Raw genomic sequence first — 17,933 nt, forward strand, 5'->3', positions numbered from 1 at the left:
TCGTATATGCACGCGATGCGTGCGTTAACAACCTTATGTAACTCTCTCTCTATATAGGGTAAGATCACATGAGAATGCTCTTTACATGAGAAATGAGAATGAATCTAAACCACACGATTGAATAAGAGTTACAACACTTGTTCACTATAATTATACCTCCCCAAAAAATTTTGAGCCCAAAAAAAAAAATTTCGATTTTTTTTTCTAATATTTATTTTTTGGAGTTACATCACTTTTTCATTAGAGTTACATCACTTATTCATAAGAGTTATATCGTGTAAAATTCATTCTCATTTCTCATGTAAGTATGCATTCTCATATGAACTCACTTATTCATAAGAGTTATATATACACCAATGGACATGTTTTTTTTTTTAATCTAAAACTATTTTTATAGTGATGTAAATGATTGAGTTTCTTTTGTAGATGTTATTATAATTTAAAATTGAAGGTGATGGATTTTTAACTGTTCAATACCATCACTAAAAAATTTGATCGATGATTCAATAATTCTTTATCAATGACTTTGGTATAGTTTTTTAACGATTATAAATGTTAATAAACCATATAGCTTGAACTTTATAAATACGAAGTATTATGTTGTCATGATATATCGCTAACTTTTTTGATTGAAGATTCTAATTAATTTTGTTAATTGCTTGTGTCAATCTATTTTGTCAGGTTGTTAATGGTGATTGCATATTCAATTTTTACTTAATCATATGGCAAGTCATATTGATTCTCAATTTTTTTTTATATATATAAAAGAAGACATTGTTTTAAATTAGTAGAGGGTATTCTAGTTATTTCAAAGAGGGACACCACAACTCCTTCCTTGACTTATATAATAGAGATAAAATATTGCTTAAGGTGGAAATTAGTTGTAAATTTATGACAAAAATTTGCATTAATTTATGTAATAAATAATCAATTAATGCTTATTTTTTTTCATTTTTACCTTCTTATATGCAGCTCTTATAATTACATTTAGCTTTCCCTAAATAACAATACAAGAAATTTATGTAGAAACCAAGGAGCTGGAGGAAAACCAGCAAACCGAGCTACAATTAGATTATTTGTGGTGTATGAGAATGAGATAATGATACAAACAAAGAGGAAAATTTATCAATATGCAGAACAAAGAAGGCAACATAAAATTTCCTTATTTCAAAAGATCAAATAAGGCAACTATATATTACCTTCCAAAATTAATACAAAACAGGCAATTTAAACAGTTTCACAGAAGGCAAAAATAAATAAGTACTGCCTTTTTTGTAAGATTCTGGTTGAAATTAAGATAGAGCGTGCTTATTCAATTTGAATAATTTGATGAAATAAAAAATGGGTCTGGACAACACAATAAGGAGGAAGAGAGTTCATTTAAATTTGACGAAACCGAAAATGGATCTGGACAACACAATAAGGAGGAAGAGAGTTAGTTCCACTTACAAATTTGTACTTAAAACCAACTGACAATAATAGAAATAGCTTCACTCGCTTATAATGTGATATATTTTCCAAGTTATAAACAGTCATTTTCAACTCACAAACGGAAACAGACAAGACAATACTAAAAGTCTGTTACACACAAAGTACCAAGATATTTTCAACAAGTATTTCATTAGCAAAAAACAACATTATATACAAAAGAAACGAATTTACAAACAATCATGTTTGAGTATAGTTCCCTAATAATCACATTTTTCCAGTTAAGGATAATGGCTGCATCGGAGGTTTCATAAGATCGATTATTTGAGCTCACTATCATCTTACAGTACTGAAGCAAAGGTTTAACATCTTACAGGTATAAGTTACAACCCAACAACATCACATGCATATCACTTCAGCACGTAGCAACTAGCGTTTCGCCCATAGAACATACCGCGAGTTACAACAATTATGCCATGAAGCTCAAACAGCATACACCTTAATCACTTGGTCGATATTGGTGCGGCAAACAGGACATCCCCATTTCTTCGCTTTTATTTCATTCAAACACGACATGCATCCAGCCATGTGGCCACAAGGTACACACGCTCCCTCCACCGGAGCATCGAAGCATATTACACACGATGAAGATTCAACTATCTTGCTTCCATCTTCAGGAGTATGGTTTTTGTTCACTATTGGGCCCCCCACTGCATCCACCGTGCTTAAATCAATAGTTGGGTAATGAATTGGACCATCGAGCAGAATGTCGTCAGTGACAGTTGGGGCTGATGGAATAGGCAGTGTCGGAGTGTCAGTGCTGGTTATTGCACTAGGTTCTCCTTCGTCCTCAATGAGTTGTTGCGAGCAACTTGCTTTCTTTGAAGGAGGAGGATCGATTTGATCGTTGAAGGGAAAAGAGCCAGCAACGACGGCAGATGAACTTGCTTCATTGGGTGCTTCGACATGGTCAAGGTGTATACCCTCTTCCATAGCTGACTGAAGAGATGCGTTTATCGCCATCGCTAACTCCAGATCTTCTTCAGAAGCAGGTGGGTTGTCTATTGGTGGTGCTTCTAAAGCAGGTGGTGTGGCAGTTGATGGAAGAACTGGAGTAGAGGTGTTGTTGAAGGGAAAATTCGAATGCATCACCTAATTTAAGCAAGAATGAATTAACTCAATGCTCTTCTTTCTTGATAAAATGTGTACATGACACAAATGTATAACTCGCGAAAACATTGATGAGATATGTTGAGAATGCAAAAGCAACTGAAGAGTCGAATGCCACACTTTTAAAAAGGTTTTAAGTTGTCTTTTATTTTGATAAAAATAGTTGACAGATTAACAGTATTCAGTTGCCAGTACAATAATTTAATTTTGTTGGTGTATCTAGAGACTTTATTTTCTCCTTTTTTCTTGTTCTATTTGTTGTTTTTTATTGGGAAGTGAAGCAGTAAACAATACAGCATGCCTAGTACTATGCATTGTCAAAAGATTGAGAAACTGCACTTGATTATGATATACAAGTTAGTCATTGAACAATACTTTAATGTAGCAGATGCTTAGGTCTTACCTGTGGAATTCCTTTGCATGCATTACAGAATTGCTGAAGTTGTTGCTTGTCACTTACATTAAGTGGGGCAAGTTTAATGCGTGCCTCTGTAAGATGTAATAGCAAGTTCAGAGCACTTGAACTAGTTTCGAACTCGAGATGAAAAATTCCAGCAAAGCAGTATGTTTAGAAAACCAAAGTTATAAGCCAACACAAAATTAAACTCCAAAGATTTAGTAATTTTGCTACCCAGCCACGTTAGTACGAGTTGAAACCTAAAAAGGCATCTGGTAAACGAAAATATGACCCTTGACTTTTGATATCAGCGGCTAATCGGCTAAGTGTTTCTTAAGCCTGGTTGCCAATCGCCATTATGATTCTTGAATGCCCTACTCAAACTTAATTTTATCCGTCTTCAAGTGAATTTTGCAGTGTGTGATGTGCAGCATGCCTATTTTGGAGGGTCGGACACACAAGTTTTAGGACCTCAAGAATCGACAAGTGAAATCACACGTCGAACAGACACTTTTGCAGATAAAACTTAAATGAATACGTAAATGAGAAAATTTATCATACTCAAGGCAACCAACTCCAAATATATGCCTGAGTACAGTTGTTTACTTGTTTACGACCAGTTCCTTCTACACTTCTCTGATAAATATATGCTCTGGGATGAGTCTAGGAATGTTGCTAAACTTAGAGCCAAATTATGTGTGTGGCTTAGACCTATCAGTAAAAAAAACTAACAGATAGCACACACCTGAAAAAATATCCTATGACCCAATTCAAAGTAAAAGTGATCCTTAGATGACTTACGACTAACACGTCGAGGCCTACAACTTCTCCTCCTTCCACGCTTTGGAACTAACAACAAAGATAGAAACATATCAAGGACTGTGAATGACGATAATTGCTTTGAGGAACTGAGGTAATAGGATAGAGAAATTACTGTTAGATGCTTCAGAAATTATTACTGCAGGATCACGTAGGTTAAAATCCGGTTCCTCCATATTGGCCCTCCACAAAGCTATAGTTGTACAAGGTTGAGCATCCTTTAACAGAGAAAAACGTGTATGAGATAAGTCAGTGGAAAAACATTAACAGACCATGATTACAGAATTAAAGAATTCGATAATATACTGCATGGCAAGAAAATCATACTACATCTTGAACCCTTAAAAATGTTACATGGATCAAATTTCTGGTAAGGTTGCAAACACCTTGAACATAGAATAAGGACCCAACTCAAATTCACAATTTCCAGTAATAAGTGCATACAATGACAAAAATCAAGTTTAATATGTTTCCAGTCGGAAGTAAGAAGTGCATACACAGCTAACAAAAAGAGGACTTCTCTTACAGCATGTCAAAGGTTGTAGAAGTACAGAGCCAGATAATATCAATTTCAAAGATGCCAAAAAGCACAGAGCTGATTCAGTAATATATATAAACCCAGATAAAATGCTTTTATTCAATAAAAAGAGGCTTATACAAGCAGAATTCTTCAAGTTGATGATTTTCAGATATGCAGGCTTATGGATTGAAGTCATTGAGCAAAGACAAATATCATGAAGTTTGATTAAAGCTCTCAGAAACGGATTCCGACAACCATAACACATCATTGAAATTCAATATCCATATACAAAGACAGAAAACTAGCAAATATCATCACAAATTCACAACATGGCCTGTAGGAAGATGAACTTTAATAATTCATGATGACAAATACCTGTATATTTACATAGACGGCAAGCTCCAACTTGAAAGGCTTTCTGAGATTACGAGAACCACAAGGAAGAACAGCCACCCACCTAGATCAGATAGTTTAGCATAGGTAATTAGGTATTAGATTTGCATTTGAGTTTATTAATCATGAGGATATAAAGAGCTGCTAACACGATTGCATAGAATGGCATGCCATTCCAAGCAAAAAATAAGTAGTAATTTCTTATTTACTCAGCCACATAACTGATCATGCAGCAGTCTGAACTGCCCCGAGGAAAAATAATATGGTATTGAACTCACACTTTTCTTGAAAGCAGCTGCGGGGCTAGTATTTCCAAAATTCCTGGCCCATAAAGCTCTCGCAACCAGCCAGAGTATAAGCAGATATGACTCTATAGGTATAAAAACAGAGACATAGCATTAGTGCCATGAAATGCTCACCATTTTCAATCACGTGTTGTGATGTATAACAATACATGTGAGACCTGCAGAGCAGGGATTTGCAGAAAGATTACCTCAATTGCACGGACTACATTGCTGTAGCCTTTTGCCCTAGCAACTTCTAGAGGCGTTTGACAATCATCATTGATCAATAGAGCATTCGCTGAGGAATTGAGGAAGAAAAACAAGTCAGTATCGCAGAACCATAAGACTTAAAAAGATAACGTAAGTTCCTGAGGGAGTGAGCGAGCAGAGTATGCAAATGCGATACATATACTAGTTCAGATGAATGGAACTCATAAGATACAAATACAAAGCTCGTGCATACAATTCTCCTCAATTTATGCCTGTAAAAGCAACCTCTCATTCACTCTACAGTTATGTACATATTTTTCCTCAAAAAAATAAAGGCTTGATCGACATACCTCCATGCGCAAGAAGCAAATTCACAATGTTTTCCAATCCACGCTTTGCAGCATGATGTAAAGGTGTCCCTCCATTACGACCTAAATGCATCATCAATAAGAAAAGTAAACCAGATGAATATGCAGACATTTTGTTAAAACAATTTAACCCTTTAACTTCATAATGCAGAAGATACTCTACTGAACATTCAACCACTAGTCCACTATAGATAGTCATCTATAAATCATCAATAAGAAAAGTAAACCACCATCATTAGAGCAGAATACATAGATTACATTACAATATATTGGAGATCTTCGCACTAGTCACATATTCATATCACTAACACACAAGATTTATCAGTATAAATCTCACTTCTGGAATTTTAAATAGATAATCATCAGATTTATCAAGCTGCTAATTTTGCTAAAAACAGACAAAATGATCAGCTTGGATCACTTTAACATCATCAAATTTCGAGAAACGCAACCAATTGTTATATGGAAGGAATTGTAATAATCCGGAACAAGCGCAAGGGCTGCAGAAAAACTAAAACAGCCACAAATGCCAACAAGAAAGCCAACTTTCAGTACCTGGACGATATGCATTGACATTGGCACCCAACTCTATAAGTGTTTTAGCAACATTATAGAGTGCTGGATTTAAACAAGCAGCAATTAATGGAGTCTTCCCTTCTCTATCCAAGTACTGCAATCACAATCATCAAACAAAACCCTATGAACATTTTCCAACAGTTTTGAGCTACAAGCTGACAAAATGCATCACATTTTATTAACAATACTTCAGTAAAACCCTATGATCATCCAACAATACACAAAATCAAACAATTTTGTGCACATAATACACAAAATCAAACAATTTTGTGCACATACTACACAATCTCAAAAACCCAGCACTTCCTTTCTCTAAAGCTTCTAAAATTTCAATACCCACAAAATTAAACAATAAACTTATAATTTGCACTGCAAGACTCAAACTTTAATCATAAATTTCTAAAATTTACTTAATTCAACTCCACCCATATATCTTAAAAACCCTTAAATTTCTTTAAAATCATCCCAAATAACAATGGAAACAAATTGAAGCAATTTAAATTCTTTTTGACATGAAAACTGAATTTTGAGAAAATTACCTCGAGACCAGCACCTTCTCTATGAAGAGATTTAACGCCTTCAATGTTACCATATGCAACCTGCTGATACAACAATTCATCCTTTGATTGTTGCTGACCCATTTGATTTTACCAAAAATTAACTGTTACTAAGAAAATATTTATAATTTTAAACAAACGCAACAATTAATTTTTGGACGGTGAAATGAGATAAAACAAAAAAACCCCTCTTTATAGAAGAAATTTTAGAGCAAAATTGGAGGATTTGAATTGATTTTTGATCTTGAGAAATTTAAGATTACAGGGTTTTTTTTGTTTGTTGTTTTATGGGCGTTTCCGTGTATGAATTGTAAGCAAAACTTGTAGCGGACTTAAATGACATTCAACCCCGTGTATTGTTTCTTGGTGGTTAAGAAATCGTTTTGAAACTGAATGATTAATAATAAAATAATACTTCATCGGTTAGATCTTCACGTTTATCAATACATAGTTTTAACTATTAATATTTTTTATTATAGAGAGAGTAGAAATTCGGAAAATATATATTGAAACGGATGAAATAATCTGATTATAATAGTGAATAAAATTAGGTGCTTGATTGGTTTAAGATTATGTTAATTCATCGAACTTTGGTTAAAAAAAATTACGAGTTTAATGGTCTGATTATTTGGCACAAAGTTGTAAGATATGACCAATGTACATCTAATTTGATTGATGTAAATTAAGTGATTTAGTCTTCAAGGAAGCTAGTAATAAGAATTATATGATCAAGACTCGAGAGAGAGATTGTAAAATGGAATTGGTCTAAGTAAGTTATATAATTCCTTTATATAAACTTGAAATAATTAATTTACATTGGTTATATCAGACAATTACTCACATACAATATGGGTGAATCTGACTACTATCACAATTTTTTAAATCATACTAACATTAGGTTGCAACTTTTTCACCATAAGATGTTAAAGCTTTCTATATATAGAGTGACATTGACATATATATTCTTTTCAATAGTTTGGCTTATTGATCATTGGAAGCTTCCTAGTTTTTGCAATTCTTAACTCATATTTGACATTTAGTAGAACATAAAATTGTTGAATTCGGAGGAGGTGCAGTAGTGGCATCACTTTCCATCTCGTATTTCTGAGTTTTAGGGATCAAACCTCATGGAACTCATTTGAGGAAGTCCCCTTATTCTCTTCAAGTAAGCCCTCCTTCATCTTAATTAAAAAAAAAGTCAAATTTATAATTTTAACATGTTTTTCCTCTTTAGAAATCAAATTTCAAATATTATTATCTTCGTCTCAACTTAGTTGTAGCAAATTTTCTAAGAGTTTTCTTAATTGAGTTACGAGATACTCTATTAAATCCAATCTATTGTTTGAAAATTCAAATTGGATAGATTCAGACTCACACTCTAATTAGTTTGGATTTAGATTGAAAAATTGAAATCCAAATATTGTTCGAATTTGATTGCACTTAACCGAAATCCAAACCGTACACCGCAATTTCACCCTTAATAAACTCTATGGTTGAAAACTACAGAAAATTTCACATACACTATGGTTGAGCTAAACTCTGTGGTTGAGTAAAAAGTATCCAACTATTCTCTCTTCTATTTAAATGAACAAATTGGACTTACTTTCACATACTTTATCTATTTTGTCTTTATATTGCAATAAATAAAAAGACTTAGAAACAAAGGGAGCAATTACCATCATATTGTTGTTTAATGTAAGTGACCTAAACCTTCTCCAATATAAATACGGAAAAAACTTCATATACTCAATGGGTAATTTACCCATAAAAAAAAGAAATTAATAAATAGTTAGTTTCAATTGTGCAACTTAGTAGAGTTGATTATTTTTTATTATCTATTCTAGTGAATAATCTACCCCATGCATAGATATATTAATTTCTAATAGATACTTCCTCCGTCCCAAAATATAGTCCCCATTTTCATTTTTTCACGGTAATTTATGCAAGTACTCCGTAGGATATAAGAGAGATAGTAAAGATTTTTTGTTAATTTAAATAAATTTTGTATAAGAAAAGATGATTTTAGGAGAGAGAATGGAGAATAACTGGTGAAAGAGCATTAATTCTAACATTTTGGTTGAACAAACAAAGGAAAAAACAAAGTTCAAGAAGCAAATAAATGATTGGACACGGTTTTTCTAGACAAATTACGGAAAAATGTAAAACTAAATATGGAAATGGGAACTATATTTTAGGACACCCAAAATGAAAATGAGAACTATATTTTGAGACGGAGGGAGTACTATATCACGAACAATCAATGACGATATAATCTGCCTCATTTCATAATCAACTAAGGCCTTGTTTGGTTGTGTATAGTAAGTCATACTTCCTAGGAAGTTATTTTTTCCATGTATTTGAAATTCCTAGGAAGTGTAAAATTGTGTTTGGTTGATAATGGGAAGTGGAACTTCCTATGGGAAGCTCTACTTACCTAGGGGGACCTAGGTAAGTAACTTCCTCCATTTTGGAGGAAGTAGAACTTCCTAGAAAGTGCAAATTTTCATGGTTTTACCAACCAAACAACTTCATATACTTCTACTTCCTAGAAACTTGCACTTCCCATGATTTGTTTTGTCAACCAAACAAGGCCTAATATATTGTTGTAATTAATAGATACTATATTACGAACAATCAATGACGATATAATCTGCCTCATTTCATAATCAACTAATATTTTGTTGCAATTATGAAATGAGGCAGGGACAGTTGCAACTACAACTCTACAAGTGTAACTTCAGTTGATGTCTGTCAATGAATGACTTTGTAGACGTTAATCGTGTGACCGTCAGCTTAATTTGTCTTTGGAGCGATATACTATATACTTCCTCCGTTTCTAAATAAAATATCAACTTTTTATAATTTTTACTTATTGATAATTGAAGATATTAATGGTTAAAATAATACATTGGCAAACGTGAAAACAAGAAGTGTTGCACTTATTTAGAAACGGAGGAAGTATATCCTATTCATTGATGTATACTCTTTTCTTATTAGTAAATCAACTAACACCAGCTACCTACTTTACAAAGTTTTTTTCTTTCATTTATAAGGGGAGGAAACTAGTACTCCCTCTGTATTTTTTTATCTTTCCTACTTTGACTTTGCACGTTTGCCAATGCACTTATTCTACGTTAAATATCTTTCATTACATATTAGTAAAAATTATAATAATTGAATATTAATAAAGTACTCATTGAGACGAATCAAACAAGACCCCACATGACCATATTTTTTCTTATATATTGAGAAAAATCTAAAAGATTCTCTCTAATTGTGAATAGTGTCAAGATTCTAAGTGAAAAGATAAAAAAATACAGAGGGAGTAATGAACTAATGATCCCAAGAGATGACCAATCGAAAGCATCCTTGCGGATGATACCAACTTTACTAAGTAATTGTGAACGTAAAGTTTTCATGGTACAAAAAAAGTTTGAGCTCAGTTATAGTCATTGATGTATTCATGTATACTCTTTTCTTATTTGAAGTACTATTTCATTTATTTATTTTTCAAAAATTAAAACCAAATAATTAACACAAATAATCTCAACTTTCTAAGGTTTAACACAATAAAATTCATTGCAAAAATATACCAAAAAAAAATACATCAAAAAACCCATTTGGCCAATCTGGCCCCTATAGTTCAAAGCAGGGAGTCATGCAAGGAGCAATGATATTCTCATATCGGGTATATGCCAATACCATGGCATTTATGTAATTTTCATGACAAAAGTAATATTACAAAATTATAATTTTTTTTTTTTTGGGAGGAGCTTGTTAGTTGAAATCTTATATCATATCCTTACAATATCTTATCATATCAGTTAGCTACTAAATCATATCTTAGCATTATCTAATCATATCAAGTATCTAGTATGGATTTTGCAGACATTAGAATCTCCCAAACTTTAAGGCAAATTCTTATACAAATATGAGAGTATATTAATTATAGGATTGTCGGATCACTTAGTAATATGTTAATGGAGCATACTCAATAGAGTATATCATAGGTTCATTGATATTTTCTTGTTGTGACACAAATTAGCGTAAAAAACTTATATAGACCTGGTCCATATTAAATTTAATATGGATATCATGCAAATACATGTAATTTATGGAAAAAAAATGACTATGTTAAACATAATAGATATAAAAGAATAGTACATGGCTAAAGATTATGAAAGGTGACTGTAAGGAAAAAAAAAGTTACCATGTTATAAAGTCTAACTTTCATTATAATAATCTAACCTAAAAAAGGGCGATTATATGAAAAAATTTGTTACTATGTTAAATAATGGTAGATTAGTCATTAGTGTAACACACATCAAAAAAAGGATCGCTACGTCACATGGATGGCTTTTGGTCGACATTAATATAGGTCTATGCAAGACTAGCTCGAAATCAGATAGCGGCATGTACAGAACCACAATCAGTAGATATCTCGAGGTTCCAAAGCACGAACAAGTACAATCGATTTCTTCACGACATTTATGCTTCAGAAATCTTTTGCATCTCATTGAGCTCAAGTTCATAGTTAAGTACTGCCGAGTCCTCCTCCAAATCCACGTTACTAGAAGAAAAACAAAATCAAATAGTCATTTAAATTTTGCTATTGCTAGAGTAGATAGATAAGTATTCATGAGAAAAATGTAGTTCACCTGTTTTCTACAAGTCCATGATCTTTCATCGATTGGAACCTATAAATAACTCTACCCATTATATCCATGATGGAGACGGGACCAAATGTACGGCTATCGTACGCTTCCTGGAAATGTCAAAATGCATGGTAAAACATCCGAGTTACTACTAATACAGTAATAATCAATAATGCAAGAGCAAGAAAGAAGGCGAACGAGTAGAGGCTAAACAAGACATGAAACCCGGGGTTGTATCAGGGTTCGCAGAGATTATGCTAATCAGAGACATTGAGTTCAACATGTAAATGCTTGATAAACACTCGTTTATCCTCAGATGTGTTTGACACGAAGGAAGAAATAAAACTATATGATATCAACTAGCAAGGACATGAGGACACAAGTGAGCAATCATCAACAAAAAATTCGGATGAGTCACACATCAAGCAAGATTAGAATACATTTTCATGCTTGTGGGTTCTTAAAGATCAGACAACTGCAAAGAGGAGCTATCTAAAATTTATTAGCTTTAACTGATGATATGCTTGGATCTCCGGTCAAAACAAAAAAATTGTAAAGCTTGGGTGCAACAGAATATTTACTATAGTCTCCTTAGTCATTACATTTCATAATACGGTCATTCTTTTAAACGGTAGGATCTTCTTAGGTGTGTCTCATGTTTCGGCCCAATTTTTTACGGGTTCTGATATCAATATAAAGGTGTACTGCACTTCGGCTTATTCAGTATTAAGAAGTTCAATTGCACAGGTGTTTTTGAGCAGTGTGTTGGGGGGAGGGGGAGAAGGTTGGATGATATACAAGTAACAACTATAGATTTCCCAAAAATATCATTCTTGAAAGCAAATCTATACTAGCATGGAATTACATAAATACAATCATTTCTTGATGTTTTGAAATTTCGGTAACAGAAAGTGTTAATTCATATATACTCCACCATACAACAAACTGCTAGAATACAAGCCCCATTTCAATGTTTAAGCATCTGGCACGCTGAAATGCCAACAGAAAGAACTATACCATGGAATTGCAACGAGAACAAGAACCGATCCCAACTAGGCACAAAAAGCTTTCAACGAGTGAAAATTTAAAGCAAACAGAATTTTGCTGCCCAAGATTTTAAATATGCTCTCACATAAGCTGCTATTTTCTAAGGGGGTATCTCTTTTGAGCAGGACATGACAGAATAGCAACTTCTGCAAGTACCATAGAAGCTCTATTCATTAGCCAATCAGTAAAAATGTTATGTTTTAGAAGATCAGAACATACCTCTATCTTCAACTTTTTGTTGTCCGAAAGAACCCAACAGTGATAATCATCAAGGACAAAAGGCTTATCTTTCTCATCAGTGGATGCCATTTCATATCCTCCTAAAGCAGCCAACCTCCTCACTAAAAACTTATCTGAATCCAACGGGTTCTTCAAGAGGACCACATCGCCAACAGAAACTTGGTTAATTTGTAGTCTGAACCTGTTAGACAATGGATGCATTCAATCTATGAAAATATCAAAGCAACAAGTCCTCAAGCAGTCAATTTCAAGCACAAAAGTACTTAAAACAAGTCCAGCTGCAAGGATCTTTTTCTTTTTTCTTCTTTCTCCACAGTTCTGGAAATACCCATCATAATTTCTTTTAACCTAGCTGTTAACTGACTACAATAAATTTAAAAAAAAAAAGTTTCAGTAACTTGTTATTTAGATGTACTTATCCTCTGTCAAACAATAAGTCAATAAGAAGCCTTTCGTATCAAGGTTTATGTTTGCAAATTATGCAAGTAAGAATGTCTACATCTAATTCCCTACTGAAGTACTAGAAAGGTATGGTATGGTATCTTAAGGTTTTGACTTTTGAGAATTAGACAAGGATTACATATTCTTAGTAGTGTGGAAGCCAACTAGCAATCTAGCATAGTTTCTAAGGTCTTGTGGTTGTGGTCCCAAAGACCAAGGATTGGATCCCGTCTATATCACCACCGCAATTTGCTCTCTATACACCAAAGACATACTCTGAATAGTAAGCTCCTGCCAAGAAAATAAAATAGTAAAATCCATGGTTCCTCACTATAACCTATTCTTACTTTTTGGTCAAGGTCAACTAGAACCTGCATGTATGAAGAGAATGCTCCTTCAATTTCATGGGAATACTCCACCACAGGATCATGTCAAAAAAAAAAAAAAAAAATCAGCACATTTGACCACTCATCTTGGTAAAAGGAGCAGTCTATAAAGAAACATAAGGATGAAGCAATCAGCAGAGTGAAGATAACTGGTAACCCTATCTTCTCTCCTATAAGCCAGATAGAGTTTAAAAGTGCACAACATTTAGATGGAATTATTCAATATCACTACTTCTGCTACAGCTGGTCCTTAAGTCCTACGTACATGTTTCTATAAAAAAAATTGGAGTCAATTCACTGTCATGAATGAAGTATCTAATTTGTCACAAATACATATCTTTATTGATTGGAAAAATCTCCAGTTTTGATCCATTGGCATTAAGCACAAAGTTTATTACAGAGGAAACAGAGATACTAACATAGGATGTGGAAGAAGAATTACTCAGCATCTGGAGAAGGCAAGTGACGTATAAGAAGAGTCTCATGTTTCCCAGGAATAGTTGGTGCCATCTCTTGACCCTCACTCCTGTACAAATAAGTCATTTTTCCCTTGGAAAAGGTTTTCCAGCAGGTAAGCAGAACATCGCCTCGTGATATTTCACCAGCATGGCGTTTCTGCATCACGATGGAGTTATATCAGAAAACCTTACACATAAGATGGTACATAATTCATGTTAATATAATAAGTTGAGAAAAATCTCCTGCGTGCAAAACCGTTTTAGAAGGGAATGGGATTTGAGAAGAACCTACAAATTTATTGAAATCTTTCAAGTTTCTAGTATTGGACATGCTACATCACAGACACTCAGGTAACCTTACATATTCAATTTTATAAAATTTTGCCACAGAATAGCATGTCAAAGGATTTATTTACCATCTACTGGTATGATCAACTAAATACATTTAAATGCTAACCATAAAGCGATTTCAAGTGCCAGTACGACAATATCTAAAGCCAAAGAACAACATGCGTCATTCAAATAACTAAAAGCAAGATCTTGTGGTTCCTTAAATTGATGAATTAGTTTCAAATGTAATGGCACCAAAATGAATAATTAATAAGCATTCTGCCTTGTCTTATTAATTATTTTCTCCCTTTATCGATCTTGTCTTCCGTCCCTCTGTGTTGCCTTGCAGCCAGTACAAGAGAGATGCTTAAAGAAAATGAAAGTATTTTAGTTTCCTTCAAAAATGGAGAGGTTGGTTCAATCAAGATCGAGCTGACGTTTTAAACTGCTCTCTGAAGTGAGCATACTGACTTCTTTCACATATGGAATATCCTAGAATTTGGCTATCACCACATAGGAAAATTTCACCAATGTTTCTCTAATCCCTCAAGACCCAACAAATTTCATTTTCCAAAATTCAGCAGAGGAACCCAATCTACTAGATACATCTCACCATATGACCTAGAACGTATGTCAATCAGAGTATGATTGATAGAATCAAAGTTCAATTTGGCATATATTTTTGCTCTCAAGATGCCTTGATACCCATTAGTTCCCACATCTCATCCTTGGTGTGGATCCTCAACACAGAATCATCATTTAACAAACCAAAATGGAGAAAACACAAAGTTCTACTACATATAACAGTCACTTATTCTCTAAATTACAGCTCTATAGTTCAAAGTCAGAAAATATCACGAAATAAGGGAGCAAGATTAAGCTTATATGTAGGCAAAAATCAAGAATCCACATCAGAGCTCCTCAAAAGTCAAAAATCTACAGGGCAGAACTTTAGTTTTCTCCCTGGAATACCAAGGACTTGATATCTTGTACTAAACTTATCATTGTACTTGAAGGAAAGTAGGCTCTAAACCTTTACTTCTTTTTCCTAATTCAACTCTTTATACATACACAACTCCCCCCCCCCCCAACTCCTCTTCCTGTAAAAGGGTTGCTATACAAAATCTAAAGAGGGATTCAGACATCAACATTGTTAACTAACACCTGAAAAGTGAAATATACTCTATATTTGAGTATTTAACTAAGTCAAGGAGATTAAATAACCACCTTGAGCATTAAACAGAATTTGATGCACCAACGCAGAACTTCTTTGAATTTCATTGAAGAGTAAAGAGAATCTTCCATAATTTGTGCACACTGTTGAATATCAATGGGCCAAAATATATTTGATCCCACAAGCATATCAATGATATTCTCGGACAGTCTGTTTGGTGAACTTTTCTTGGAAAAAATGACCAAGCATGTGAGCTGAACTTGGCCATTATCTTTCAGTTGCTAGAATTGAGCTATTCTACTTAATACTCTTCATTTTACTTCAAGTAACCAAGTAGGCAAGTAGTATACTCAAATATCTCTAACACAAGCACGAACATTGGACCCTAAACACTTCATTTTGGATAAAAAACACGCAAACATTCCATAACTTGGCCATCGGCCAAGCACAACTCTTGGCCACACACACACTAAATATGAGTAACATAGTAACCTAGTACCATCATAATATCTCCAACTACCCACACTTTGTAAAGAACATAATACTCCTACATGCTATCAAACACTGAAAAGAAGGTGATGCATTGCAGAAGTTTAGACTGTGTTTGGTTGGTTGTAAAACCTTTTCCTAAAAAGTGGTTTTCCCATTTTCCTTTGTTTGGTTAGTAAAAAGTGGAAAACAATTTTCCAATTACTAGAAAATAGTTTCCCAGTAATGGAGAACACTTTCCTTTTCAAAGGAAGGCGAAAACACATTTTCCTCCCTATTCTTCTCCTTCCTCCCCCATACTCTACATTCTTCCTTCCCTCCCTCACTTTGCAGGTTTGCATACAAGAAACTTCATTAAATGGTTTTACATCAAAAATGTTTTCCGACGAACCAAACGGAGCCTTAATGAAGCATACCAAGCATAATTTCCTACAATGGTACTAATGTATCACAAAAACTTATAATCTACTTCATAGCACATTTGGGGCATAACCCACAAACTAAATTCTTCTAATTGTAGCAACCCTGATGTAAAACTGAAATAATCTCAAATAATTACATGAACCCAGAAAAAAAAAGATTGAAAATTTGATGGATATAAAGAGAAAAACAAGTGAAAGCAGAAAAATTATATGATTATAAATGAAGGTAATTAGTGATTACCTGAAGACAAAGACTAGCAGAGTAAACCAACTTGGTTCGAGCATATTGGTATTTAATGGGCACGAAGAAACTAGCCCACTTCATCTAATCGAAATTGAGATTTGATCTTCGATTTTTTTAGTGCAAATGTTCTTCACCCACTACTTAGAAAATACAGAAGCTAAACCCTATGCGCTATGGTACTTGTTCAAGAGTTCAGCAGGAGGAACTGTTAAATGAAGCGACAAAGGCAGGATATACTAATACTACTATACTGAGGAAAATAGTAGAAGCTTATTCGGCCATTATTAGTCAAGAACTCAAGATCGTTACTTGTATTAAAGGTGACCCGTAAAGAGAGAAAATTGGCGATCAGTCATATCTTAGGGTGCGTTCTCTTCAACTTATTGGTACTGAATTTATTGGACCTTATTTAAATTGAATTTATTGGATCTGAACGGAACTTATTGAAACTTATTAAACTTGATTGGACCTGATTTAACTTATTGTACCTGATTGAACATGATTGGAACTTTTTGGACCTTATTGCAACTTATTGACCTTATTGAAACTTATTAGACCTTATTCGCCCTGATTGAAACTCATTAGACCTTATTGGACCTGATTGAAACTTATTAGACCTTATTGGCCCTGATTGAAACTTATTAGACCTTATTGGCCCTGATTGAAACTTATTAGACCTTATTGACCCTGATTGAAACTTATTAGACCTTATTGGACCTAATTGAAACTTATTTGACCTTATTAGACAAAAAAAAATTGATCATTAATAACATAAATATTACCCCTAACGTAAATATTACCCCTCAAAATTTATTATGAAGTAATAATCATTAAAATTCGTCCTTTAAAAAAATTATTAATTATCTCTTATGATAATTAATTTAACAAAAAAAATTTACTATTTATATATTTGCCTATACATAACTTTGACTACTAATATATCTAATACTGTTTTGATTTTATAAAGCACTAGTGGAAAATCAAAGTTGATTAACATTTATTGCTAACAAGTTAAAATTGGCACATATGAAAAATTCTCACCCCACTTTCATTTATGTGAAGGTAGTAGAATGCATTAACTCCTTATCTCTCACTCTACATTTATATCTTTCATGTATGTTATCTCTAATTATTTAAAAACGAATTGCAAAATATTGTAATTATAATGATTATTATTGTTAACCTTAATTATTTGACTATGATTATAATATTATTTTTTTAATAATAATATAATCACCTAATAGTAATATAAATAATCAAATAATAGACAATAATACAAGTATAATATTATACATTGTGGTACTTTAATAAAAAATTCTAATAAT

General features: G+C 33.3%; 2 protein-coding genes across 3 annotated transcripts; both read right to left on the minus strand.

Annotated features, from left to right (window-relative positions):
- Window positions 1-1,616: 1,616 nt before the first annotated feature.
- LOC104887929 (putative E3 ubiquitin-protein ligase XBAT35) lies at window positions 1,617-7,051 on the minus strand. 2 transcript variants are annotated; one of them, XM_010672717.4, is made up of 10 exons: window positions 6,705-7,050; window positions 6,145-6,259; window positions 5,572-5,652; window positions 5,221-5,309; window positions 5,006-5,097; window positions 4,710-4,791; window positions 3,930-4,032; window positions 3,797-3,844; window positions 3,002-3,087; window positions 1,617-2,580 (listed from the first exon to the last, which is right to left on the minus strand). In XM_010672717.4, the coding sequence occupies exons 1-10, from the start codon at window positions 6,804-6,806 to the stop codon at window positions 1,912-1,914; spliced, it is 1,467 nt and encodes a 488-aa protein (XP_010671019.2). In that variant the 5' UTR covers window positions 6,807-7,050; the 3' UTR covers window positions 1,617-1,911. The 2 variants fall into 2 exon arrangements, with proteins under 2 accessions (XP_010671019.2, XP_010671020.2); XM_010672718.4 differs by lacking the exon at window positions 3,797-3,844 and having other exon boundaries at window positions 6,705-7,051.
- Window positions 7,052-10,911: 3,860 nt separating this feature from the next.
- LOC104887931 (hypothetical protein) lies at window positions 10,912-16,947 on the minus strand. Its single transcript, XM_010672719.4, has 5 exons — window positions 16,606-16,947; window positions 13,934-14,106; window positions 12,644-12,845; window positions 11,381-11,487; window positions 10,912-11,292 (listed from the first exon to the last, which is right to left on the minus strand). The coding sequence occupies exons 1-5, from the start codon at window positions 16,687-16,689 to the stop codon at window positions 11,211-11,213; spliced, it is 648 nt and encodes a 215-aa protein (XP_010671021.2). The 5' UTR covers window positions 16,690-16,947; the 3' UTR covers window positions 10,912-11,210.
- Between the last annotated feature and the right edge of the window lie 986 nt (window positions 16,948-17,933).

This window comes from Beta vulgaris, chromosome 3 (assembly GCF_026745355.1).
Source record: "Beta vulgaris subsp. vulgaris cultivar EL10 chromosome 3, EL10.2, whole genome shotgun sequence".
In the NCBI taxonomy this organism is placed as follows: domain Eukaryota; kingdom Viridiplantae; phylum Streptophyta; class Magnoliopsida; order Caryophyllales; family Amaranthaceae; genus Beta; species Beta vulgaris.